The 19,052-nt window shown below is 44.9% G+C and overlaps 1 protein-coding gene across 1 annotated transcript; it reads left to right on the forward strand.

The window, feature by feature from the left end:
* Positions 1-13,262: 13,262 nt before the first annotated feature.
* On the forward strand, positions 13,263-17,385 carry LOC101778511 (O-glucosyltransferase rumi). The gene is made up of 3 exons (XM_004963822.2): positions 13,263-13,599; positions 15,708-16,567; positions 16,664-17,385. The coding sequence occupies exons 1-3, from the start codon at positions 13,306-13,308 to the stop codon at positions 17,217-17,219; spliced, it is 1,710 nt and encodes a 569-aa protein (XP_004963879.2). The 5' UTR covers positions 13,263-13,305; the 3' UTR covers positions 17,220-17,385.
* Positions 17,386-19,052: the final 1,667 nt, after the last annotated feature.

Here is a 19,052-nt window from a genome sequence, read left to right on the forward strand (position 1 = left end):
CCCCCAGCCCCACTCCATCAGGTCCCTAGCCCCCTCGTACCACGCCTGCACGCTGGCGCCCAGGCCCTGACCGCCCCTGCCCGTGCTGACCCCCTCGCTTCCCGTCACCGATTTGCCAAGGTGAGGGCCAAAATGGAGTCCCGACGGCCTCCTCTACCTTCCCCCGTCGCCAATCCTCGCAGCCGGCGAGCCTAGGCGGGCCAGCCCCTACCGGTTTCCCCTCCTCCCCGTCTCTATGTCACGGTCCAGGGAAGAAGAAGGCAAAAATCCCCTCCAATTTTGATCTAACCCCCTATTTTCTCCTATTCACGAAATAGCCCTCTCACCTCCCAAAAATCATTACAACTAGGTCCCTAGTTCTCGCAGTTTAGTCCTAAACCTTGTTTTAAGCCCCTAATATATGGTTATCCCGTCATTTCATGCGCCAAATTTCCTCCAATTAATCCCAAATTCGACCACGACATCCTCCAAAATACTTCTGCCGAGTCATCTCCAAATTTCATGAAAATACTCATTCTTTCTATTTTCCGTTCACGTTCTCTATTCGAGCTCAACGGGTAAAGCTTTAATTTTCTTTTATTTATTGTGTGACCGAATGTGTGTGCCGTAGATCGCGGAGTACCTGAGGAAGAGCACAAGGAGGGGTTTGACCGCGAGCCCGAGCCCAAAGACCAGCACCGCAAGCAGGAACTCCCGGATGGCTTTGAGGACGGCAAGTCCAATCTCACCCTTTGATGCATATTTACCCCAGTTTTTCAAACACAACCTATTGTCCTATTTTATAAATTGCATATTGTTTTACCACTGAAACATGGTTGGATAGCTAACCCTATGATTATTCCTTGATTGTCCTATAATGATCTCTAAATATGATTTGCTTTGTTTGGACGATAATTACTACTAGAATGCTTAGGACCTTGTTACTCAATTCAATCATGACTACAATGTGTTTTGTTAAAGAATAAATGTGTGTGTTTTTAAAAGGGAAAATGGGTTTTCGGAAATAAAAGAAAGAAATGCTTGGATGAGATGGATGGGTGTTTCTTGTGTGAAATGCCAATAAGTTGGGCTTATACCTTGGTGGTTGAGCAAGGTTGGGAGATATCCATCTTGTCACAAATTAAGGACCGAGTTGATGTGTCATCTTGCCTAACCCAACCATCGTGCAACCACTCGACCGTTGTATGCGGCAACAACTTAGCATAAATCCCATTATCTAGTCTGTTAGTCATCAGGAGAGCTAGTGAGCAATGGGAGACCATGGAGAAGGAGTAAGAACTGTGTGAACTTAGATCCCGGTTGAGACCTCGTTGGTAGGTCATTAACCCCTTGGTTGCTTCCGTGTTGGCTAGTCAAGCTTACCTAAGGTGGGTAATGGCTTTGATGGGATCTGCACCAACACTAAGGTGATCGCACTGCAGTACCCTACTTGTGGGAAAAGTGTACAACCTCTGCAGAGTTAAAACCTATCTAGGTGGCCATGTCCATGGTATTGGACAAGTTACAACTTGGTCACATAACTAGTGCTTGGAGATGGATGATTTTCAAGGTGTGTGTCGAATTTTGGAAGTGTCCGGTAGTTGTGCCGTGAGCTATTGCGGACGGGGAGTCCGGTAGCATTAAAACTTGGATCCTTTGTGTAGGATCAACCCCACTTAATGATTCGGTTACTAAAAGAAATGCTTTGCGAAAAGTCTTTTGAAAATGAGCCCTTGCATGTGTTGAATATCTAGCTTTATTGCAAAAAAACCTTAACCTTATCCTTGATATATCCTATGGATATTCTTGATTGTATCCCCCTCCGTGGATGGGGTTGGACAAGCTTTACATTTTCGTACTCACCCTTGTTTTGTTGCTTCAGAGGAAGTCCCGGACTTCGTCGCCGAGGATTTCGAGTAGGAGGTCTCTTCCGCACCCAATGCTGCCTGCGGTGTTGGCCTTTGCAGAATGCTTCCGCTGTTGCTTAGTTCCACTGGAACTTGGATCTGTATCATTGTTGGTTGGTTTCTCCTTTGGGTGTGGCTTGCCCGCCCGCTCCTGCGGGAGTTGTATGGTTTATGAACCATCTATTGAATAAATGTGTTATCAACCGCCTGGGACTGATAATTGTATGACATTTAGTCTCTACTTATGTGGGGACGCTTTTGGTGGTATCAGAGCTGTTGTTGGCTGTAGGACGTGACCATTAGGACCGGAAAAACCTTTTTGATCAAAATAAATGATTTGCAAAATTTCTTACTTCCCCTACTCTTTTGCAAAACTGATTTACACCCCGATTCTTTCCAGATGGCCGAAGAAGGATGGACCCAAAGTCACTGCCTGGAAGAACTCGGTTTCCCCAAGTTGTTGTTCGTCTGCTTGAGCCGCCTTGGCACTCGAGAACACCTGGAGTACTCAAGTAGGGAGTATGAGCTCTACGGTACCCCTCGATGTGATGTGATCATCTACATCGGGAGGAGTACTTGCTACCCCAACATCGAGCCATCTCAAGTGCCACTATTGTTTTTCGGCTCCGAGACACCTATCCCGTAGCAGCTCGGAAAGCTCTTGGCTACCTGTGCCAAGTTTATGAGAAGCACCTTGAACCCACTTCCATGATGTACTTCCCGCCTGCCGAGAAGGACCATCCTGGTTGGAGAGCCTGAATAAGAGCTTTGGAAGAGCATGGACAGCGTGAGGAAGACCCCACAATATACCACATGGCTGCCTACCTCGTCAGTTTGGATAAGCTTTATGACAGGCAAGCCGTGGAACTTAAACGGTAGATTCACCACACTGAGAAGGCGGAAGTCCACATCCGGATGCTCCAAGTAATGCTATCAGCACCTCAAGGAGCTGAAGGAGGCCCATCTTGTGGGACTTGCTAGGAGACAGATTGTTGCCTCGAACGATGAGGAGACCTTGATCCTGGAGGGAATTCCTATCCTCCACGGATTCAGCAAGAGGAAGGGTTCCAATACTCAACTAGCACCATCACCATTAGGGCCTTACAGAGGAAGATCTGAAATTGCCAAGGGAGGAGTAGTGGAGCCCCCTCTAGTGGAAAGGACGTTAAAGGATGAAGTTCTGGCACTCCTCATTCCGCCAGAGGACCACTCCGTTCAAAATGAAGACTCGCCCCGCAAGTAGAGTGCCCAGCCCAGAGTTGTACCATAAGCAATGAAACCATCCAGAGTTTAGAGTTGTACCCTTAGTTGTGTTGTTGTACTGGTCGTGTAGTGCGTGTTTTGGCCTCACCCCAAGTGTTGTAACCGCCCCGGTAAAAATAAATCGTTTGTGCTTGTTGCTTGTTAGTCTGTGTGCTTGTCGATAGGAGGTGGATTCTGTCTTTTCGAAAACACGAATTAATTAACTAAACATCACTTTAAATCCAAATCCAAGTCTCATGAAATTTCGCTCAATCTACAGATGCCTCCCAAGCGTACCACCAGGACCTCCCCGAGTTAGACTCGTGCCACCCCTAGTGCAGAGAGACAATTAGAAGGGCAAGGACCACCCCTTGCAGTGCACCATGAGGAGTAGGAAGAGAGTCATCTTGAAGGAAGGGAAGAAAGCCAAGTGGGAGCACAGCAGCCACCACCCACACCTGTTATGGATCTGGTGCAAGTGATGAACAACTAGACTCTTCTGTTGGAAGCCTTGGCCAATGATATCACCCGCTAGAGGCCCCGTGGATCGAGCATGAATAAAAGGTTGACAGACTTCCTCCTGACCAAACCATACTCTTCTGTCAACCCTCTTGATGCAGATGACTAGCTGCGAGTTATCCAAAGGAAGCTAGACCTGTTTGGATGTGAAAGCAGGGATAAGGTTCTCTTGGCAGCCCATCAGCTCACTGGGACTACCCTAGCCTTGTAGGAGAATTACTGCACAGCTATCCAGGATGCCTCCACTATCACCTGGGATGAGTTTGTGACAACATTCCGCCGCTATCACATTCCAGCGGCCACCATGAAGCACAAGGCGGATGAGTTCCATGAACTACGCCATGGCAACAAGTCCGTGGAGGAGTACACCTATCAATTCATGGAGCTAGCCCGTTATGCTCCAAAGGAAGTGGACAAGGATGAGAAGAAGTAGAATATGTTCAAGATGGGCTTGAATGAAGAACTAAGGACCATGCTTACTCCTCAGATCTACCCCGACTTCAACACCTTGATGAACATGGCCATCCTGACTGAGAGAGCCAAAGAAGATGAGCAGAGGGACAACAAGCGTCGGTTCCTAGAAAGCAAGACCCAGCCGACGAGCTTCAGCCATCCAGTACCTAGGCCCTAGGCTCCTATGCAGTACTGGACCCAGTCCCAAGCATCCAGTTCTCATCAGCTCAATGCCCGATTCAGGAGCCAGAACCCCATCAAGGCCCCACAGAATAGTGCCAGCTAAGTCACCGGCAACAGCAGGGCATGCTTTAACTGCCGTGAGCTAGGGCATTTCGTCGCCAACTGTCCATATGCCAACAAGCCAGCGGCATGAGTCTTCTCCAACTCTGTAAATGGACCAAGGGCAGCATTGTCAGGAGCCAACCGTGTCCCAGTCCGTAGCAACAACAACCCTAGCAACAACAACAACCAGTAGATGAGGCTGCCCCAACAGTCATTTGGACGAGCCCGCGTCAACCATATCAGCGCGCAAGAGGCTCGAGAAGCTCAGGGCGTGGTACTCGGTGAGTTTCTAGTTAGCTCAGTATTGGCAATAATACCTTTTGATTCTGGAGCATTACATTCTTTTATATCATCAAGCTTTGTGGACAAGCACAACATACCTATGGTACTACTAAAGTTACCCCTATTAACCCGAAAGCCTGGAGCTAACATTCAGTGTCAACTAGGTTGTTCCCGGGTAAGGATCAATTTAAGTGGGGTAGAGTTCTTAGCAGACTTAGTAGTACTTAAGTCTAAAGGGATAGATGTGATCCTTGGAATGGATTGGTTAAGCCTACATGATGGTCACATAGGGTGTGCAGATAAGGTAGTGCATCTGACCAACTAGGACGGTGTGCAAGTAACTTGTCACACTTAGGAAGTGGACTAGACTCGATGGTTTTTAGCATGGAAGCTTAGGCCATAGAAGGAGTCCCGGTAGTAGGTGAATACACTAATGTCTTTCCTGAAGAACTACCTGGAATGCCCCCAGACAGGGATATAGAGTTCGTAATTGACCTTATTCCTGGAACCTCCCCTATAGCCAAGAGACCCTATAGGATGGCAGCATCTGAGTTGGTAGAACTGAAGAAATAGGTAGGGGAATTACAACAGAGTGGTTTTATCAGGGCTAGCTTATCTCTGTGGGGAGCTCCAATACTCTTTGTCAAGAAGAAAGATGGGAGCATGAGGATGTGCGTGGATTATCGTGCACTAAATGAGGTCACCATTAAGAATAAATACCCTCTCCCCAGAATAGATGATTAGTTTGATCAACTGAAAGGAGCCAAGTATTTTTCTAAGATAGATCTAAGGTCGGGATATCATCAGCTCAAGATTAAGGAAAGTGACATTCCGAAGATGGCCTTTGTCACCCGTTATGGTCAATTTGAGTTCACTGTGATGTATTTTGGGCTAACCAATGCACCTGCTTACTTCATGAATCTCATGAACAAGGTGTTAATGGATGAGTTAGTTTGTCGTGGTCTTTATCGACGACATACTTATTTACTCCAAGAGTGTCCAAGAGCATGAGCAGCATTTATGGGTGGTGTTAGAAAAATTGAGAGCACACCGACTCTATGCCAAATTCAGCAAGTGTGAATTTTGGCTTGAAAAAGTGGCATTCCTTGGCCATATGTTGACCGCAGAAGGAGTAGCAGTTGATCCTGAGAAAGTTGAGGCTATTTCCAACTGGCAGCAACCAACTAATGTTAGTGAAATCAAAAGCTTTCTTGGTTTAGCAGGGTACTATCAGAGATTTATTGAAGGATTTTTCAAGATAGCTCGGCCCATGATAGAGCTACTCAGGAAGGATAAGAAATTCACCTGGACATAGTCATGTGAGAGGAGCTTCCAAGAACTGAAGAAAAGATTGACGACCGCCCCAGTGTTAACCTTGCCGGATATTCAGCGGGACTTCGTTGTTTATTGTGATGCATCCCGACAAGGATTAGGATGTGTCCTTATGCAGGATGGGAAAGTAGTGGCATATGCTTCCCGCCAACTTAAGCCTCATGAGCAGAATTACCCAACCCATGATTTGGAGTTTGTAGCCGTACTGCATACCCTCAAGATTTGGAGGCATTATTTGATTGGGAATAAGTGTGAGATCTACACGGACCACAAAAAGTTTGAAGTATATCTTCACCCAACCAGATTTGAACTTGAGGCAGAGAAGGTGGTTAGAACTGGTTAAGGATTATAATCTGCAAATCATTACCACCCCGGCAAAGCTAATGTGGTAGCTGATGCCTTAAGCAGAAAATCTTTTGGGCAGCTCGGACCCAAGGATACCCGTTTGCAAGAAAAAATGGCACGGTTAAATGTGCACATTGTTCCTTAGAATCTCAGCCACAAGCTAAGTGTTCAGCCCACTTTGGAGGATAAAATCAGAGAAGCCCAAGGTTCAGATCATGATTTAATGAAAATTCGCAAAAAAACTGGAGAGAATAGGGCCCCGGATTTTAGGGTAGATGACAAAGGAACCTTGTGGTACAAAAATAGAATTTGCGTACCCAAGGAAAGTGACTTCCGGCAAACCATCAGGGATGAAGCCCATAACTCAGCATACTCCATCCATCCAGGATCCACCAAAATGTATATGGACTTAAAGCAGAAGTACTGGTGGAATGGGATGAAGGCGAACATTGCCCAGTTCGTTGCCCATTGTGATACTTGCCAAAGAGTCAAGGCCAAACATCAGAAGCCAGCGGGCTTACTGCAACCACTACCCATCCCGATTTGGAAATGGGATGAGATTGGTATGGATTTTGTGGTAGGTTTACCCAAGACTCAGAAAGGAAATGACTCCATATGGGTAATAGTGGACCGACTCACTAAGGTTGCTCACTACTTACCTGTACGGACCACTTATGGTGGAGAACGACTAGCTCGTCTCTATGTGGACAACATAGTAAATCTGCATGGTGTGCCTAGCAGAATTATTTCGGATAGAGGAACCCAATTTACCTCTAGGTTCTAGAGAAGTCTGCATAAAGCCATGGGCAACAAGTTGGATTTTAGTTCAGCTTATCACCCACAGACCGATGGACAAACAGAGAGAGTAAATCAAATTATGGAGGATATGTTGAGGGCTTGTATCCTTACATATGGCAAGAACTGGGAACAGAGTTTACCCTATATAGAGTTTTCGTACAACAATAGTTATCAGGTCAGTTTAGGCATGTCGTCATTTGAGACCCTCTACGGAAGGAAGTGGAAAACCCCTTTGATGTGGTCAGAAGTGGGAGAACGCGCTTTAGTTGGACCCGCCTTTATAAAGGAAGCAGAAGACCGAGTGGTCGAAATCTGAGAGAAGCTAAAAGCAGCACAGTCCAGACAAAAGAACTACTCAGACAAGAGGAGATGGGAATTGAGATTCAATGAAGGAGATTTCATCTACCTCAAGGTCTCCCCGATTTGAGGTACTCGAAGGTTTCAAGTTCAAGGGAAGTTAGCCCCTCGGTATATTGGACCGTACCAGGTGCTAAAGAGAGTTCGAGCTGTAGCATACCGTATCCAACTACCCGAAGAAATGTCAGATATACACCTAGTGTTTCATGTCTCCCAGCTGAAAAAAATGCTTGAGGGTACCTGAAGAGCAAGTACCGGTGGAAACAATAGACTTCCAGAAGGATCTTCGGTATCAACAAGTGCCCGTCAAGATTCTAGACACCGTCACCAGAAGAACAAGGAATTCAGTGGTGCGAATTTGCAGAGTCCAATGGAGTAGACATGGCGAAGAAGAAGCTACTTTGGAACGCGAGGATGCGTTGAAGAAGGAGTTTTCCCATCTTTTCAGGACTCAGCCGAATCTCGAGGACGAGATTCAATTTAAGTGGGGTAGCTTTGTAACATCCATAAAATTCACTAACTCAAATCATTCGGTAAAATTCGTTTTCAAAATCTTTTGACCATTGAGCTCTCAAAAATCCTTTCCTTCCCGGCAATTTCGCCATCTCGGTACCTGAAGCTAACAACCGTCCTGTTATCTTTTTCTTTTCTCTTCCTCTGCAAAATTTGCCGCGTGCTCGTCAAAAAGTCATCACGTGTGCCCGACCATTTTTCGCATTTTTCGTCGACTCTCCCTCTCTTTTTTTAATTTTCTCTTTTTCCCTTTTCTTTTTCTTCCTTCTCTTTCTTCCTTTCTTCTTCTTCTTTCCTCCTTTCTTCTTACTTCTTCCTGGAGCACACCGGCTCCTGGCTCCCTACACCTGCACAGCGCCCCTGGCCCTCCTGGCCATGTGCGACTGCGCTTCACCCCCTAGGCCCCACGTCGTCAGGTCCCCGACGCCCTCCTACCACGCCTGCACGCCGGCGCACAGGCCCTGACCGCCCCTACCCATGCCAGCCCTCTCGCTTCCCGTCGCCGATTCGCCAAGGTGAGGGCTAAAATGGAATGGCCTCCTCTACCTTCCCCCACCCCCAATCCATGCCGCCAGCAAGCCTAGGCCGGCCGGCCCCCACCGGTTTCCCCTCCTCCCCATCTCTATGTCATGGTCTAGGGAAGAGGAAGGCAAAAAATCCCCTCCAATTTTGATCTAACCCGCTATTTTCTCCTATTCGCGAAATAACCCTCCCACCTCCCAAAAATAATTACAACCAGGTCCCTTGTTCTCGCAGTTTAGTCCTAAACCTTGTTTTAAGCCCCTAATACACGGTTATCCCGTCATTTCATGCGCCAAACTTCCTCCAATTAATCCCAAATTCGACCAAGGCATCCTCCAAAATACTTCTGCCAAGTCATCTCCAATATTCATGAAAATACTCATTCTTTCTATTTTCCGTCTGCGTTCTATATTCGAGCTCAACGGGTAAAGCTTTACTTTTCTTTTATTTATTGTGTGCCTGAATGTGTGTGCCGTAGATCGCGGAGTACCCAAGGAAGAGCACAAGGAGGAGTTTGACCACGAGCCCGAGCCTAAAGACCAGCACCGCGAGCAGGAACTCCCGGAAGGCTTTGAGGACGGCAAGTCCAATCTCACCCTTTGATGCATATTTACCCCAGTTCTTCAAACACAACCTATTGGACTGTTTTATAAATTACATATTGTTTTACCGCTGAAACATGGTTGGATAGCCAACCTTTGATTGTTATGATTATTCCTTGATTGTTCTATAATGATCTCTAAATATGATTTGCTTTGTTTGGACGATAATTACTACTAGAATGCTTAGGACCTTGTTACTCAATTCAATCATGACTACAATGTGTTTTGTTAAAGAATAAATGTGTGAGTATTTTTAAAAGGGAAAATGGGTTTTTGGAAATAAAACAAAGAAATGCTTGGATGAGATGGATGGGTGTTTCTTGTCTGAAATGCCAATAAGTTGGGCTCGTACCTTGCTGGTTGAGCAAGGTTAGGAGATATCCATCTTGTCACAAATTAAGGACCAAGTTGATGTATCATCTTTCCTAACCCAACCATCGTGCACCAACTCGACTGTTGTATGCAGCAACAGCTTAGTATAAATCCCATTAGCTAGTCTGTTAGTCATCAAGAGAGCTGGTGAGCAACGGGAGACCATGGAGAAGGAGTAGGAACTGTGCGAGCTTAGATCCCAGTTGAGACCTCGTTGGTAGGTCATTAATCCCTTGGTTGCTTCCGTGTTGGCTAGTCAGGCTTAGCTAAGGTGGGTAATGGCTTTGATGGGATCTGCACCGACACTAAGGTGATCGTGCTGCGGTACCCTACTTGTTGGAAAAGTGTACAACCTTTGCAGAGTTAAAACCTATCCGGGTAGCCGTGTCCACAGTATTGGACAAGTTATAGCTTGATCACATAACTAGTGCTTGGAGATGGATGATTTTCAAGGTGTGTGTCGAATTTTGGAAGTGTCCGGTAGTTGTGCCGAGAGCTATTACGGACGGGGAGTCCGGTAGCATTAAAACTTGGATCCTTTGTGTAGGATCAACCCCACTTAATGATTCGGTTACTAAAAGAAATGCTTTGTGAAAAGTCTTTTGAAAATGAACCCTTGGATGTGTTGAAAATCTAGCTTTATTGCAAATAAATCTTAGCCTTATCCTTGATATATCCTGTGCATATTCTTGATTGTATCCCCCTCCGTGGATGGGGTTGGACAAGATTTACACTTTCGTACTCACCCTTGTTTTGTTGCTTCAGAGGAAGTCCCGGACTTCGTTGCCAAGGATTTCGAGTAGGAGGTCGCTTTCGCACCCAACGCTGCCTGCGGTGTTGGCCTTTGCAGAATGCTTCCACTATCGCTTAGTTCCGACTGCAACTTGGATCTGTATCGTTGTTGGTTTGTTTCTCCTTTAGGTGTGGCTTGCCCACCCGCTCCTTCGGGAGTTGTACGGTTTATGAACCATCTGTTGAATAAATGTGTTATCAGCCTCCTAGGACTTATAATTGTATCACATTTAGTCTTTACTTATGTGGGGACGCTTCACGCGCCCGCTCTTGCAAATGCCGTTTCAATCCCCTAGAAACCGTTTTTGTAGTAGTGTACTAGTCTGTTTAAGTATTTCTTGTACTGCCTCAACCCAGCAACATCTCTAAGCATCTCACACAATGTATGAAAGGTTGTCGTATCCAGGTGCGAAGGTCGTTTATACACTTGACATCACTCTCACAAATTAGACCGTACATACAATGACTTCATAGTTCTTTAGTTTTTATCCTCTTTCTATCTTCCAACACTTCCACTTATGTGACAGTACTAGTAATGACAAGATATAATAGTACATAAGCATGATGGCGGATGCCATATTTGTAAGGGCCAATTTATCTTCCACGTTCGTGTAGTTAATGGGAGGCGGCCATACTGCTCTATACAAAGATAGTACAGAGTAAAATTAGAACATGTGTTACATAACTAAAAAAAGTAAAAGTTGTAATGTCACACACTATTAATTAACCATAAGGTTAATTTAATTGTCCATCTTATTTTAATTGTATCATGACAACAGCTCAGAATTGTACAAATTAAACTACAAACTTTATTATGAAAGCTAATTAATTTCTCATATTCTCATGAAGTGTGCAGTTCCGGCGGAAACAAGAACTTCAAGAAATATAAGGTATGCAAAGAATATAGACTAACTAGAAATAGAATCCTAATATATGAAAGCAGGCGTTAAATCATAAGGGACCAGTGTGAAATCACACGCATATAACTACAGAAAGCATTTTCAAATTCAGGAAAAGGTCCGTCTGGTGCATCAGCGATCAGGAAAAGGTATCTCATCTAGCTGCCGGATATTAAATCGAAAAGGAGAACGCAGAGATAAGTGGAGACCGAAAAGCTATGCAGCAACAGTTTGTACTTGAAGTAAATTTCTAGATTCTTATTTTGGTAAAAAAAATTCATTAGTATCTCATCACTGGTAGCAGATGGACCTAATATTTTCAGTACAGACGGGACAAGCGCCACTGCATAATCCTACCACACAGCTAGAGCACAAATAAACCACAAGAAATCAGCAACACCAAATGCTAAATCCACAAAAATATTTACCAGAAACCGCCAATCCAAACCATAGATATGGAAAACATGTAAGGGCTAAGAGGGGAAGGAAGAAACCACGCACTGTACAGATCCCCTTTTCCAATACGAATGAAGCAGGTCGTCTTCCCCCCCGGACACCCTTGCAGAGCCTTCCTTAGCTGAGAATCCGTTCAAAATCAAGAACACAGGGGTTAGGGTTTGGGCCGGGGAAAACATTGGGATGGATCAGGATGCAGGAGCCCATTTTAGGCACAACCCCATGGATTAAGATGAGATTTTCTATGCTAACTCCACGTCAAGATCAATCCCTTCACCAACATAGAATGCCCTGTCTAATATCAATACTTTGTTTTCATCTAAGGGTCGAGGTTTCGATTTCTTGCTATTCAAACAACCACCACACAAAGGAAGAGAATAGACCATAGATCATAGCACTGCAAGGTTCACTGCAAGCGAAGCTAAGAAGGGAGAGAACCACCCTGAGCCGATTGGCTCCGGGTAGTGCGCTGGTCAGCTTGACCTCTCCTGGGATTTTCTTGGCCTTCATCTTCGGTGAAATCCTGTTTAACAGTGTTGATACCCCCTATGTTAATCCACATGTACAAGATCATAGGCTACTGCCTGTTTTCTTCCCTCGGTTTGAAGGGATATCTTGATATCTATCTATTACATGAACGTTTGTACCCATGTGTGTTATTTTGGTCTATATCAGTATAAGGTACCCATATGTGTTATTTGTTCTATATCAGTGCATTATTCATTCAATTCCATATGTATCACAAAGATAGGATCTCACAAAGATTGATTGTAATGAGGTGGTTAGTTTAACCTTATGGGTACATGGATGTAGTGCATCCGAGAAGACGGTCAACTACTTAGACTGATGACAGCATGAGTAAGAGAAAAGGCTGAGCAAGCGCATAGCTGCTTCCATAATTTGATTATGTTTTTTGTGTAATAGAAGTGTATTCGATTCGAGTGAACCTTGGCCTTGGGGAAGATATTTTATCTATCTTGTTCACAACCTTATTCGTTGTTCCACATGTTCTTTTTATTTATTTATTTCATACACAAGCTTTACACTTGTACACACATGCAAATTTTGTTAGTAGAATTAGTATAAAGTAAGAACCGACAATACACTTGTTCCTTATGCATACTATATAAACGTTGAAAGAATACTCCTATAGAAGATATAATGATCCATGCTGTACAAAGGTATACCCTGTTTTTATTAAATTTGTACAGCTTGAGCTTTATATACTGTTACAGATGATTGGGGTCTAGTCTTTGCCTTGCACAGCTGTTTAGAACACTTATGAATGCTCTTGATGAACTTTGTTAATTCATAATATTGGAACCTCTCTACGTTTCTTACTTTACACCAGCACAATCAGTGGTCAAATTAATCCGCGACCATGTCAATATTCAAAATTATGCTCTTTTGTGACGTGTGGAAGTAAAACAATAATATGCGCATGTAATTCTTGTTAACGTGTTAGAAACTTGAAGATAAACAATTGTTCTTGCTTAAACTACACGTCTGCTAATAATAGAAGAGCGTTGGCCTAGCTTCTTCTAGCCATATATACGTCTGTCTTGCAGCAAGCTCGACCTCTGCATATCCGATTCGGATCGGCTAGCTTTGCGTATACTTGCTCCCCATATACTTGATTGATATAGCGATATGAAGAAGGGACCAGCAGCTGCAACCCACGAAGACGAAGAGGAGAGGGCTGCGTTGGTACCGCCACTGCCGCCGTGCCAAAACGATGATGGGGCGGCGCTACGGTGCAAGCACGACAGCACCGGATCGATGGCGGTGGATCAAACCGAGCAGGGGCAGTCGTCAACAGCAAAGCCGTGGCGGACGAAGGCGCTTCCGACGAGGAGCATCGTCGGGCTGGTCATGGGCGTCCTCGTCGTCCTTGCCTTGCTCCACGGCACCACCAGCAGCGGGTGGGTCCACCTCAGCTCATCTGTAAGTCTCTCCGACACAAGTTAATTATTAACTAAACCATTTCGTTTTCCTGCTAGTTTTACATGGAAACACACAAAAACCGTGATTATTGGTGCTCATTACGTGAGCTAGTGATGAACTAATTGTCCAGTATTTGCATTTGTTTCATGCAAAGCAACGATCCATTAAAAAAGGTGTTTTTTCAAACCCCAGATAGAACTTCAGTTTTGGTTGTTGAAACTGCCTTTAGTTACGTGTGTTCACTAATCAGGTAACTCGTTAGCTGCATTCCCTGGATACATATTCGCACTCACAAGGAAAGCGTGACATGCCCAAATTATTGGTAGTTTCTGATGTTTAAGATCCGTAACTTTTGCAATGTATCTAGAAATAGTCTATATCTAGGTGCATAAAAAAATCTATGAATCTAGAAAAATCAAATTAAATGACCTATATAATTTGAGACGGAGGGAGTACATCCTAGCTAGCTCTGTTATTATATATGTAATATATATAAAAATTCAAGCCATGGAAACTTGCAAAGCAAACTCCATTGCGGTGACTTCAAAGTTCTTAGTGCATTGAGCTCGATGTACGTACACAGTAATAGATGGAGGTCTAACAAAGCTTATCCCCTCTCGTTAGGGGGTGTTTGGGAACACACTCCTAAACTTTAGTACCTGTCACATCGGATGTTTGGATACTAATTAGGAGTATTAAATATAGTCTAATTACAAAACTAATTGCACAGATGGAGTCTAATTCGTGAGACGAATTTATTAAGCCTAATTAGTCCATGATTTGACAATGTGGTGCTATAGTAACCATTTGCTAATGATGGATTAATTAGGCTTAATAGATTCGTCTCGCGAATTAGTATAAGGGTTCTGCAGTTAGTTTTATAATTAGCTCATGTTTAGTCCTCCTAATTAGTGTCCGAACATTCGATGTGACCCTCTTAAAGTTAGTTTAGTAGCTCGTACCCACTTAGTCGCAACTTTCTTCAAAATATTGTGATTTTCTTCTTTTCGATGCCTAGATGTTACTAGTGCGCGTGGAGTAGTGCATACTCCGATCTAAGTAAACGTCATTAGGAGTTGAGATCCAATCCCTAGTAGTAAATCCGGCACCTAGATTCCTAGTATATTGGCAATAATGTCTCCACGTTTGCACCCGTGTCTTGGGGGCAAAGCGATCACAGCTCATGCAGCAGCCGTTGCCTCAGTGCTGATTACTACTCCTAAAATCGTGCCTGATCATGCAGTCCCAAGTCAACCTATGACTTGCGTAGTGTTTGGATTACAGCGTATCAAAAGGCGTACAAGTTTTTGATCTGAGGTGAAAAGAGCGATATTACCACATATTTGCCTATGAATCAAATTAATTCGATTCATCGACCGAGTCTGAATTGATATTTCATGATAGCAGCCTTTGAATTGGTGAGATTGAGCAAGAGAATTCAGATACGCCAGCTTCCAGCTGCACACTGAAAGTAGTAAATATGTGTGTTTCGTGCCGTGCATTTTTATTCGTGTTTCACCGTGAAGTCAGTCAGACCGGGTATAGTCAAATGCCTGCGTAGGTCTTAGGCTAGTTATAAGGATTAAGAAAATTGACACTATTCCGCATCTATACGCATTACCGCAGACGTTGAGCCCACAATAGTGGTCGTGAGTTCTAAACTAGTTATCCGGATCGGATATAGACTATTACCGCATCTATACGCATAACCGTAGACCCTCGGGAACAGATAGTGCTCGTAACTCCTAACTAGGATATCTGGATAGACTTTCCGCATCTACACAACGATAGTAGACTAATTAGTTACTACTCATGTAAGCATTTGAATTGGTTTATTATAGTTTATCAAATGATGGCCGACGTATGTAAAAAACCTCAACCATTGAACTAGAACTACAAAAGTCGAAGTGTAGGCAATCTCCACTTTTCATGATACCATGTGGAATAGGAATTAACTCGATGGCAGCATAGTTGATGTTTGATGATTATACAGCAATCACTGAAATAAGAAAATTATGCAAGAGATTTCTGATAGCATTACATCATGTCGAGCTAGGAATAGTATAATCAAACAGATCATACAAATTGATATGCGTGGATGCCTGCAGTCGTTTCTGCTAGGCATCAGCGGAGCTGCTGGCCGTGGACGAAATGGACGACCACCACACCATGCCCCGCCATCCGGCGGGCTAGTTCGGGTCCCGATCCCCTTCACCTGCGGCAACGAGACGTCCTCGGCCTTCCCCGCCTGCCCCCGAGCAGCAGCAGTGTCCCCATCGCCGTCGCCAACAGCACCACCGTCCTCCGATCAGCGTCCGGCACCATCAGCGACGTGCCCGGAGTACTTCCGGTACATCCACTCCGACCTGTCGCCGTGGCGCGAGTCGGGGATCACGCGGGAGGCGGTGGAGAGCGTGCGCGACAAGGCGACGTTCCGGCTGGTGGTGGTGTCCGGGCGCGCGTACGTGGAGAAGCTGCACCGCGCGTACCAGACCCGGGACGTGTTCACGCTGTGGGGCATCCTCCAGCTGATGGCGCGCTACCCGGGCCGCGTCCCGGACCTGGATCTCATGTTCTTCTGCGGCGACATCCCGGAGGTGCGCGCCGCCGCCTACCCGGACCAGTCCAAGGCGCCGCCGCTCTTCATGTACTGCACGGAGGACGCGGCGCTCGACATCGCGTTCCCGGACTGGACCTTCTGGGGCTGGCCCGAGGTGAACATCCGGCCGTGGGCGCCGTTCCTGGAGGAGGTGGCGCGCGAGAGCCGGCGCACGCCCTGGCTGGACAGGGAGCCCTACGCGTTCTGGAAGGGCAACCCCAATGTTTGCGGGCTGCGCCGCGACCTCATGCGCTGCAACGCCTCCGACAGCGGAAAGGACTGGAACGCGCGGCTCTTCAGGCAGGACTGGGGATATGCCAACCGAAATGGCTTCAAAGACTCCAATTTGGCAAAACAATGCAACTACAGGTGCCAAATCTCCGTGCAGGCGTGCAGCCTAATTGTTTTGTGTTTGAACATTTCTTCTCTAAAACGTTGTGCTTAAATTCGGATCATTGTATGCAGGTACAAGATCTATGCGCAGGGGAGAGGGTGGTCAGTGAGCCAGAAGTACATCCTGGCCTGCGGCTCCCCAATGCTTCGCGTCGACACACCCTTCCGCGACTTCTTCTCGCGGGGGTTCGTCGCCGGCAAGCACTACTGGCCCATCGACGCAGCTCGCATGTGCCCCTCCATCAAGTTCGCCGTCGACTGGGGCAACGCTCACCCGGAACAGTCGCAGCGGATGGGCGAGGAGGGTAGCAACTTCGCCCGGGACGAATTGAGCATGGACTACGTGTACGACTACATGCTGCACCTGCTCACTCATTACGCCCGGCTGCTCCGGTATAGGCCCACAGTCCCGATGAACGCCACCGAGCTCTGCCTCGAGTCCATGGCCTGCTCGGCCCGCGGCCGCGCTCGTGAGTTCATGATGGAGTCTATGGAGAAGCATATCGCTGACTATGAGCCCTGCGAATTGCCTCAACCTTTCACCGCCGACGAGGTCACGCAGCTGGCACAAAGGGACGCGGAAGTGTCCCGAAAAGTGAAAAGGATGGAGGAAGAGAAGGAAAGTTAGATGGACTATACATCCTTGTCCAGGATGGTTAAAGAATAAAGATAGGTATATGTACACGCAATAATTCACATAACTTAGTACGGCCCATACGAACTAATCATGAAATTGCAAATGAGAGATACAGATTGACACGACCCAAATGTTAAAAACAAGATTAACATGTTAACATGAGCATCATTTGTGCATAATTGAGCATCATGGTCATGCATTTATTTAAACTCATATAATTGTTGTTTATTGTTAAAATCCAAACTTGTGAAGCAACTCAAATTTCTACTATGCAATTGTGCCTCCTGTTATTTTATTTAAATACTAGATGCAATTTGATGATTTTACAGTATTTTTACTTAATTTTTCAGTGATATTTTCCTATGTTAAAAATTCATTTAAGTTTCAGTTTTAGCTTTTTTTATGTCAATTGCGTGAAAACCTGAGCAGTTCTTGAGGTGTTCGTTGTGATTTTATAATAATCTATCTAGATTGTTGTAATCTTTGGACTCGTCTTCGTGTGAGTATGCTTTGTTTCGATTGAGACACGTGGTTTTATCGGGTGAAACCCAACAGACTACCATTTTAATTCGATTAAAGTGTTCGTTCGCATTTGAGGCGACATTGATTGCACTTTCGCAAGGTAAATTTGGATGATTTTGCCACAGTTAGCATCAGAGCCGAAAAGCATACCCCAAAGAAAGCAACAAGCCCTAAACATCTTTTTAATAAAACTTGCAAGAAATCTGTGTTTGAAAAATGCGTAAGTTCGTTAAGGATAAAAGTTAGTATGAGAAGCCCTAGGGGATTATGGGTTGATCAGGTGGCTAATTAACTATTGGTTATTTTATACTGACTCCCAGCACATTTACTTTCTGTCAAAACTTACTTTCTTGCACAACGGTTGGCGCAGGGATATGGCGATTGTTGTAACATACCCACGGCACCATATGCAAATATGGTGGCGGTACCCAAAAATAATGGTTTGCACAAGGGTATGGTGATTGCTGTAACGTAGCACATAAAAAGTGAATACGTTGAATAGCACATGAACGTTGTCCGTATAGAGGAAATCGTGCGGATGTCGGTTCTATAGTGAACGATAATGAATGGGGACGCTTTCGTGAGTGCTGGCATGAAAGGTTCAGTTTGTACGTATGATCTTCTGCAGGTATGCTAACCGCGATTACATTAAGTTAACGAACGGTTAGAACTTCGACTAGCTATTATAGGGTGAGCAGTAATGTATGCCTTACCACCGGCACTAATCCCGTAAGTCCAAGTTTTTGACAGTTTGATTTGTGAGGACGCATAGGTCGTGCATGCATCATGTTAAAAACTTGCAAATTGGAAATTAGAACAACCTTTGCATGGATAACATGTTAACTAATGAGGTTCTCACAAAAATTCTTGCCAACTCACCTAAGGATTTTCTAGTTGTTATCAACTTCAGCTACCTGCTGTCAGAATTTTTTTCGAGCTCTTAAATTATCTTTGTTAGAAACATCCTATAGGAAAGTTGTTCAGAATCTAGCATGTGTTATGCTGTAAAAATTTCATAAAAATTGGCAAGTGGAACTCAAGTTATGGTCAAATTAGTAACCTACTGTTTGCTGAAAATTTATGAATGCACGACAGACAGAGATTGAATTTTTCAACCCCCTTCGGATCAGTTTCTATCCAGTGTTCAATACAAAAAGTTGTAGACCACATAGCAGCGAACCTTCTGTTAAAATTTCATAACTTTTGGATGAATATCTTAAGAGCTATGGACAGATTAGTGATGCACGGTTACAAAAAATTTGAGACTAGACCAAAGTAGGGAAAACTGAGTTTAGGACCTTC

This window comes from Setaria italica, chromosome III (assembly GCF_000263155.2).
Source record: "Setaria italica strain Yugu1 chromosome III, Setaria_italica_v2.0, whole genome shotgun sequence".
Taxonomy (NCBI): Eukaryota; Viridiplantae; Streptophyta; class Magnoliopsida; order Poales; family Poaceae; genus Setaria; species Setaria italica.

What these genes read in the sequence shown, in the direction of transcription:
- LOC101778511 (XM_004963822.2), top strand. Translation starts at nt 13,306, where the DNA reads ATGAAGAAGGGACCAGCAGCTGCAACCCACGAAGACGAAGAGGAGAGG. An exon ending in GGGTCCACCTCAGCTCATCT is followed by an intron (nt 13,600 to 15,707) that starts GTAAGTCTCTCC and finishes GGATGCCTGCAG; the next exon opens with TCGTTTCTGCTAGGCATCAG. An exon ending in GCAAAACAATGCAACTACAG is followed by an intron (nt 16,568 to 16,663) that starts GTGCCAAATCTC and finishes CATTGTATGCAG; the next exon opens with GTACAAGATCTATGCGCAGG.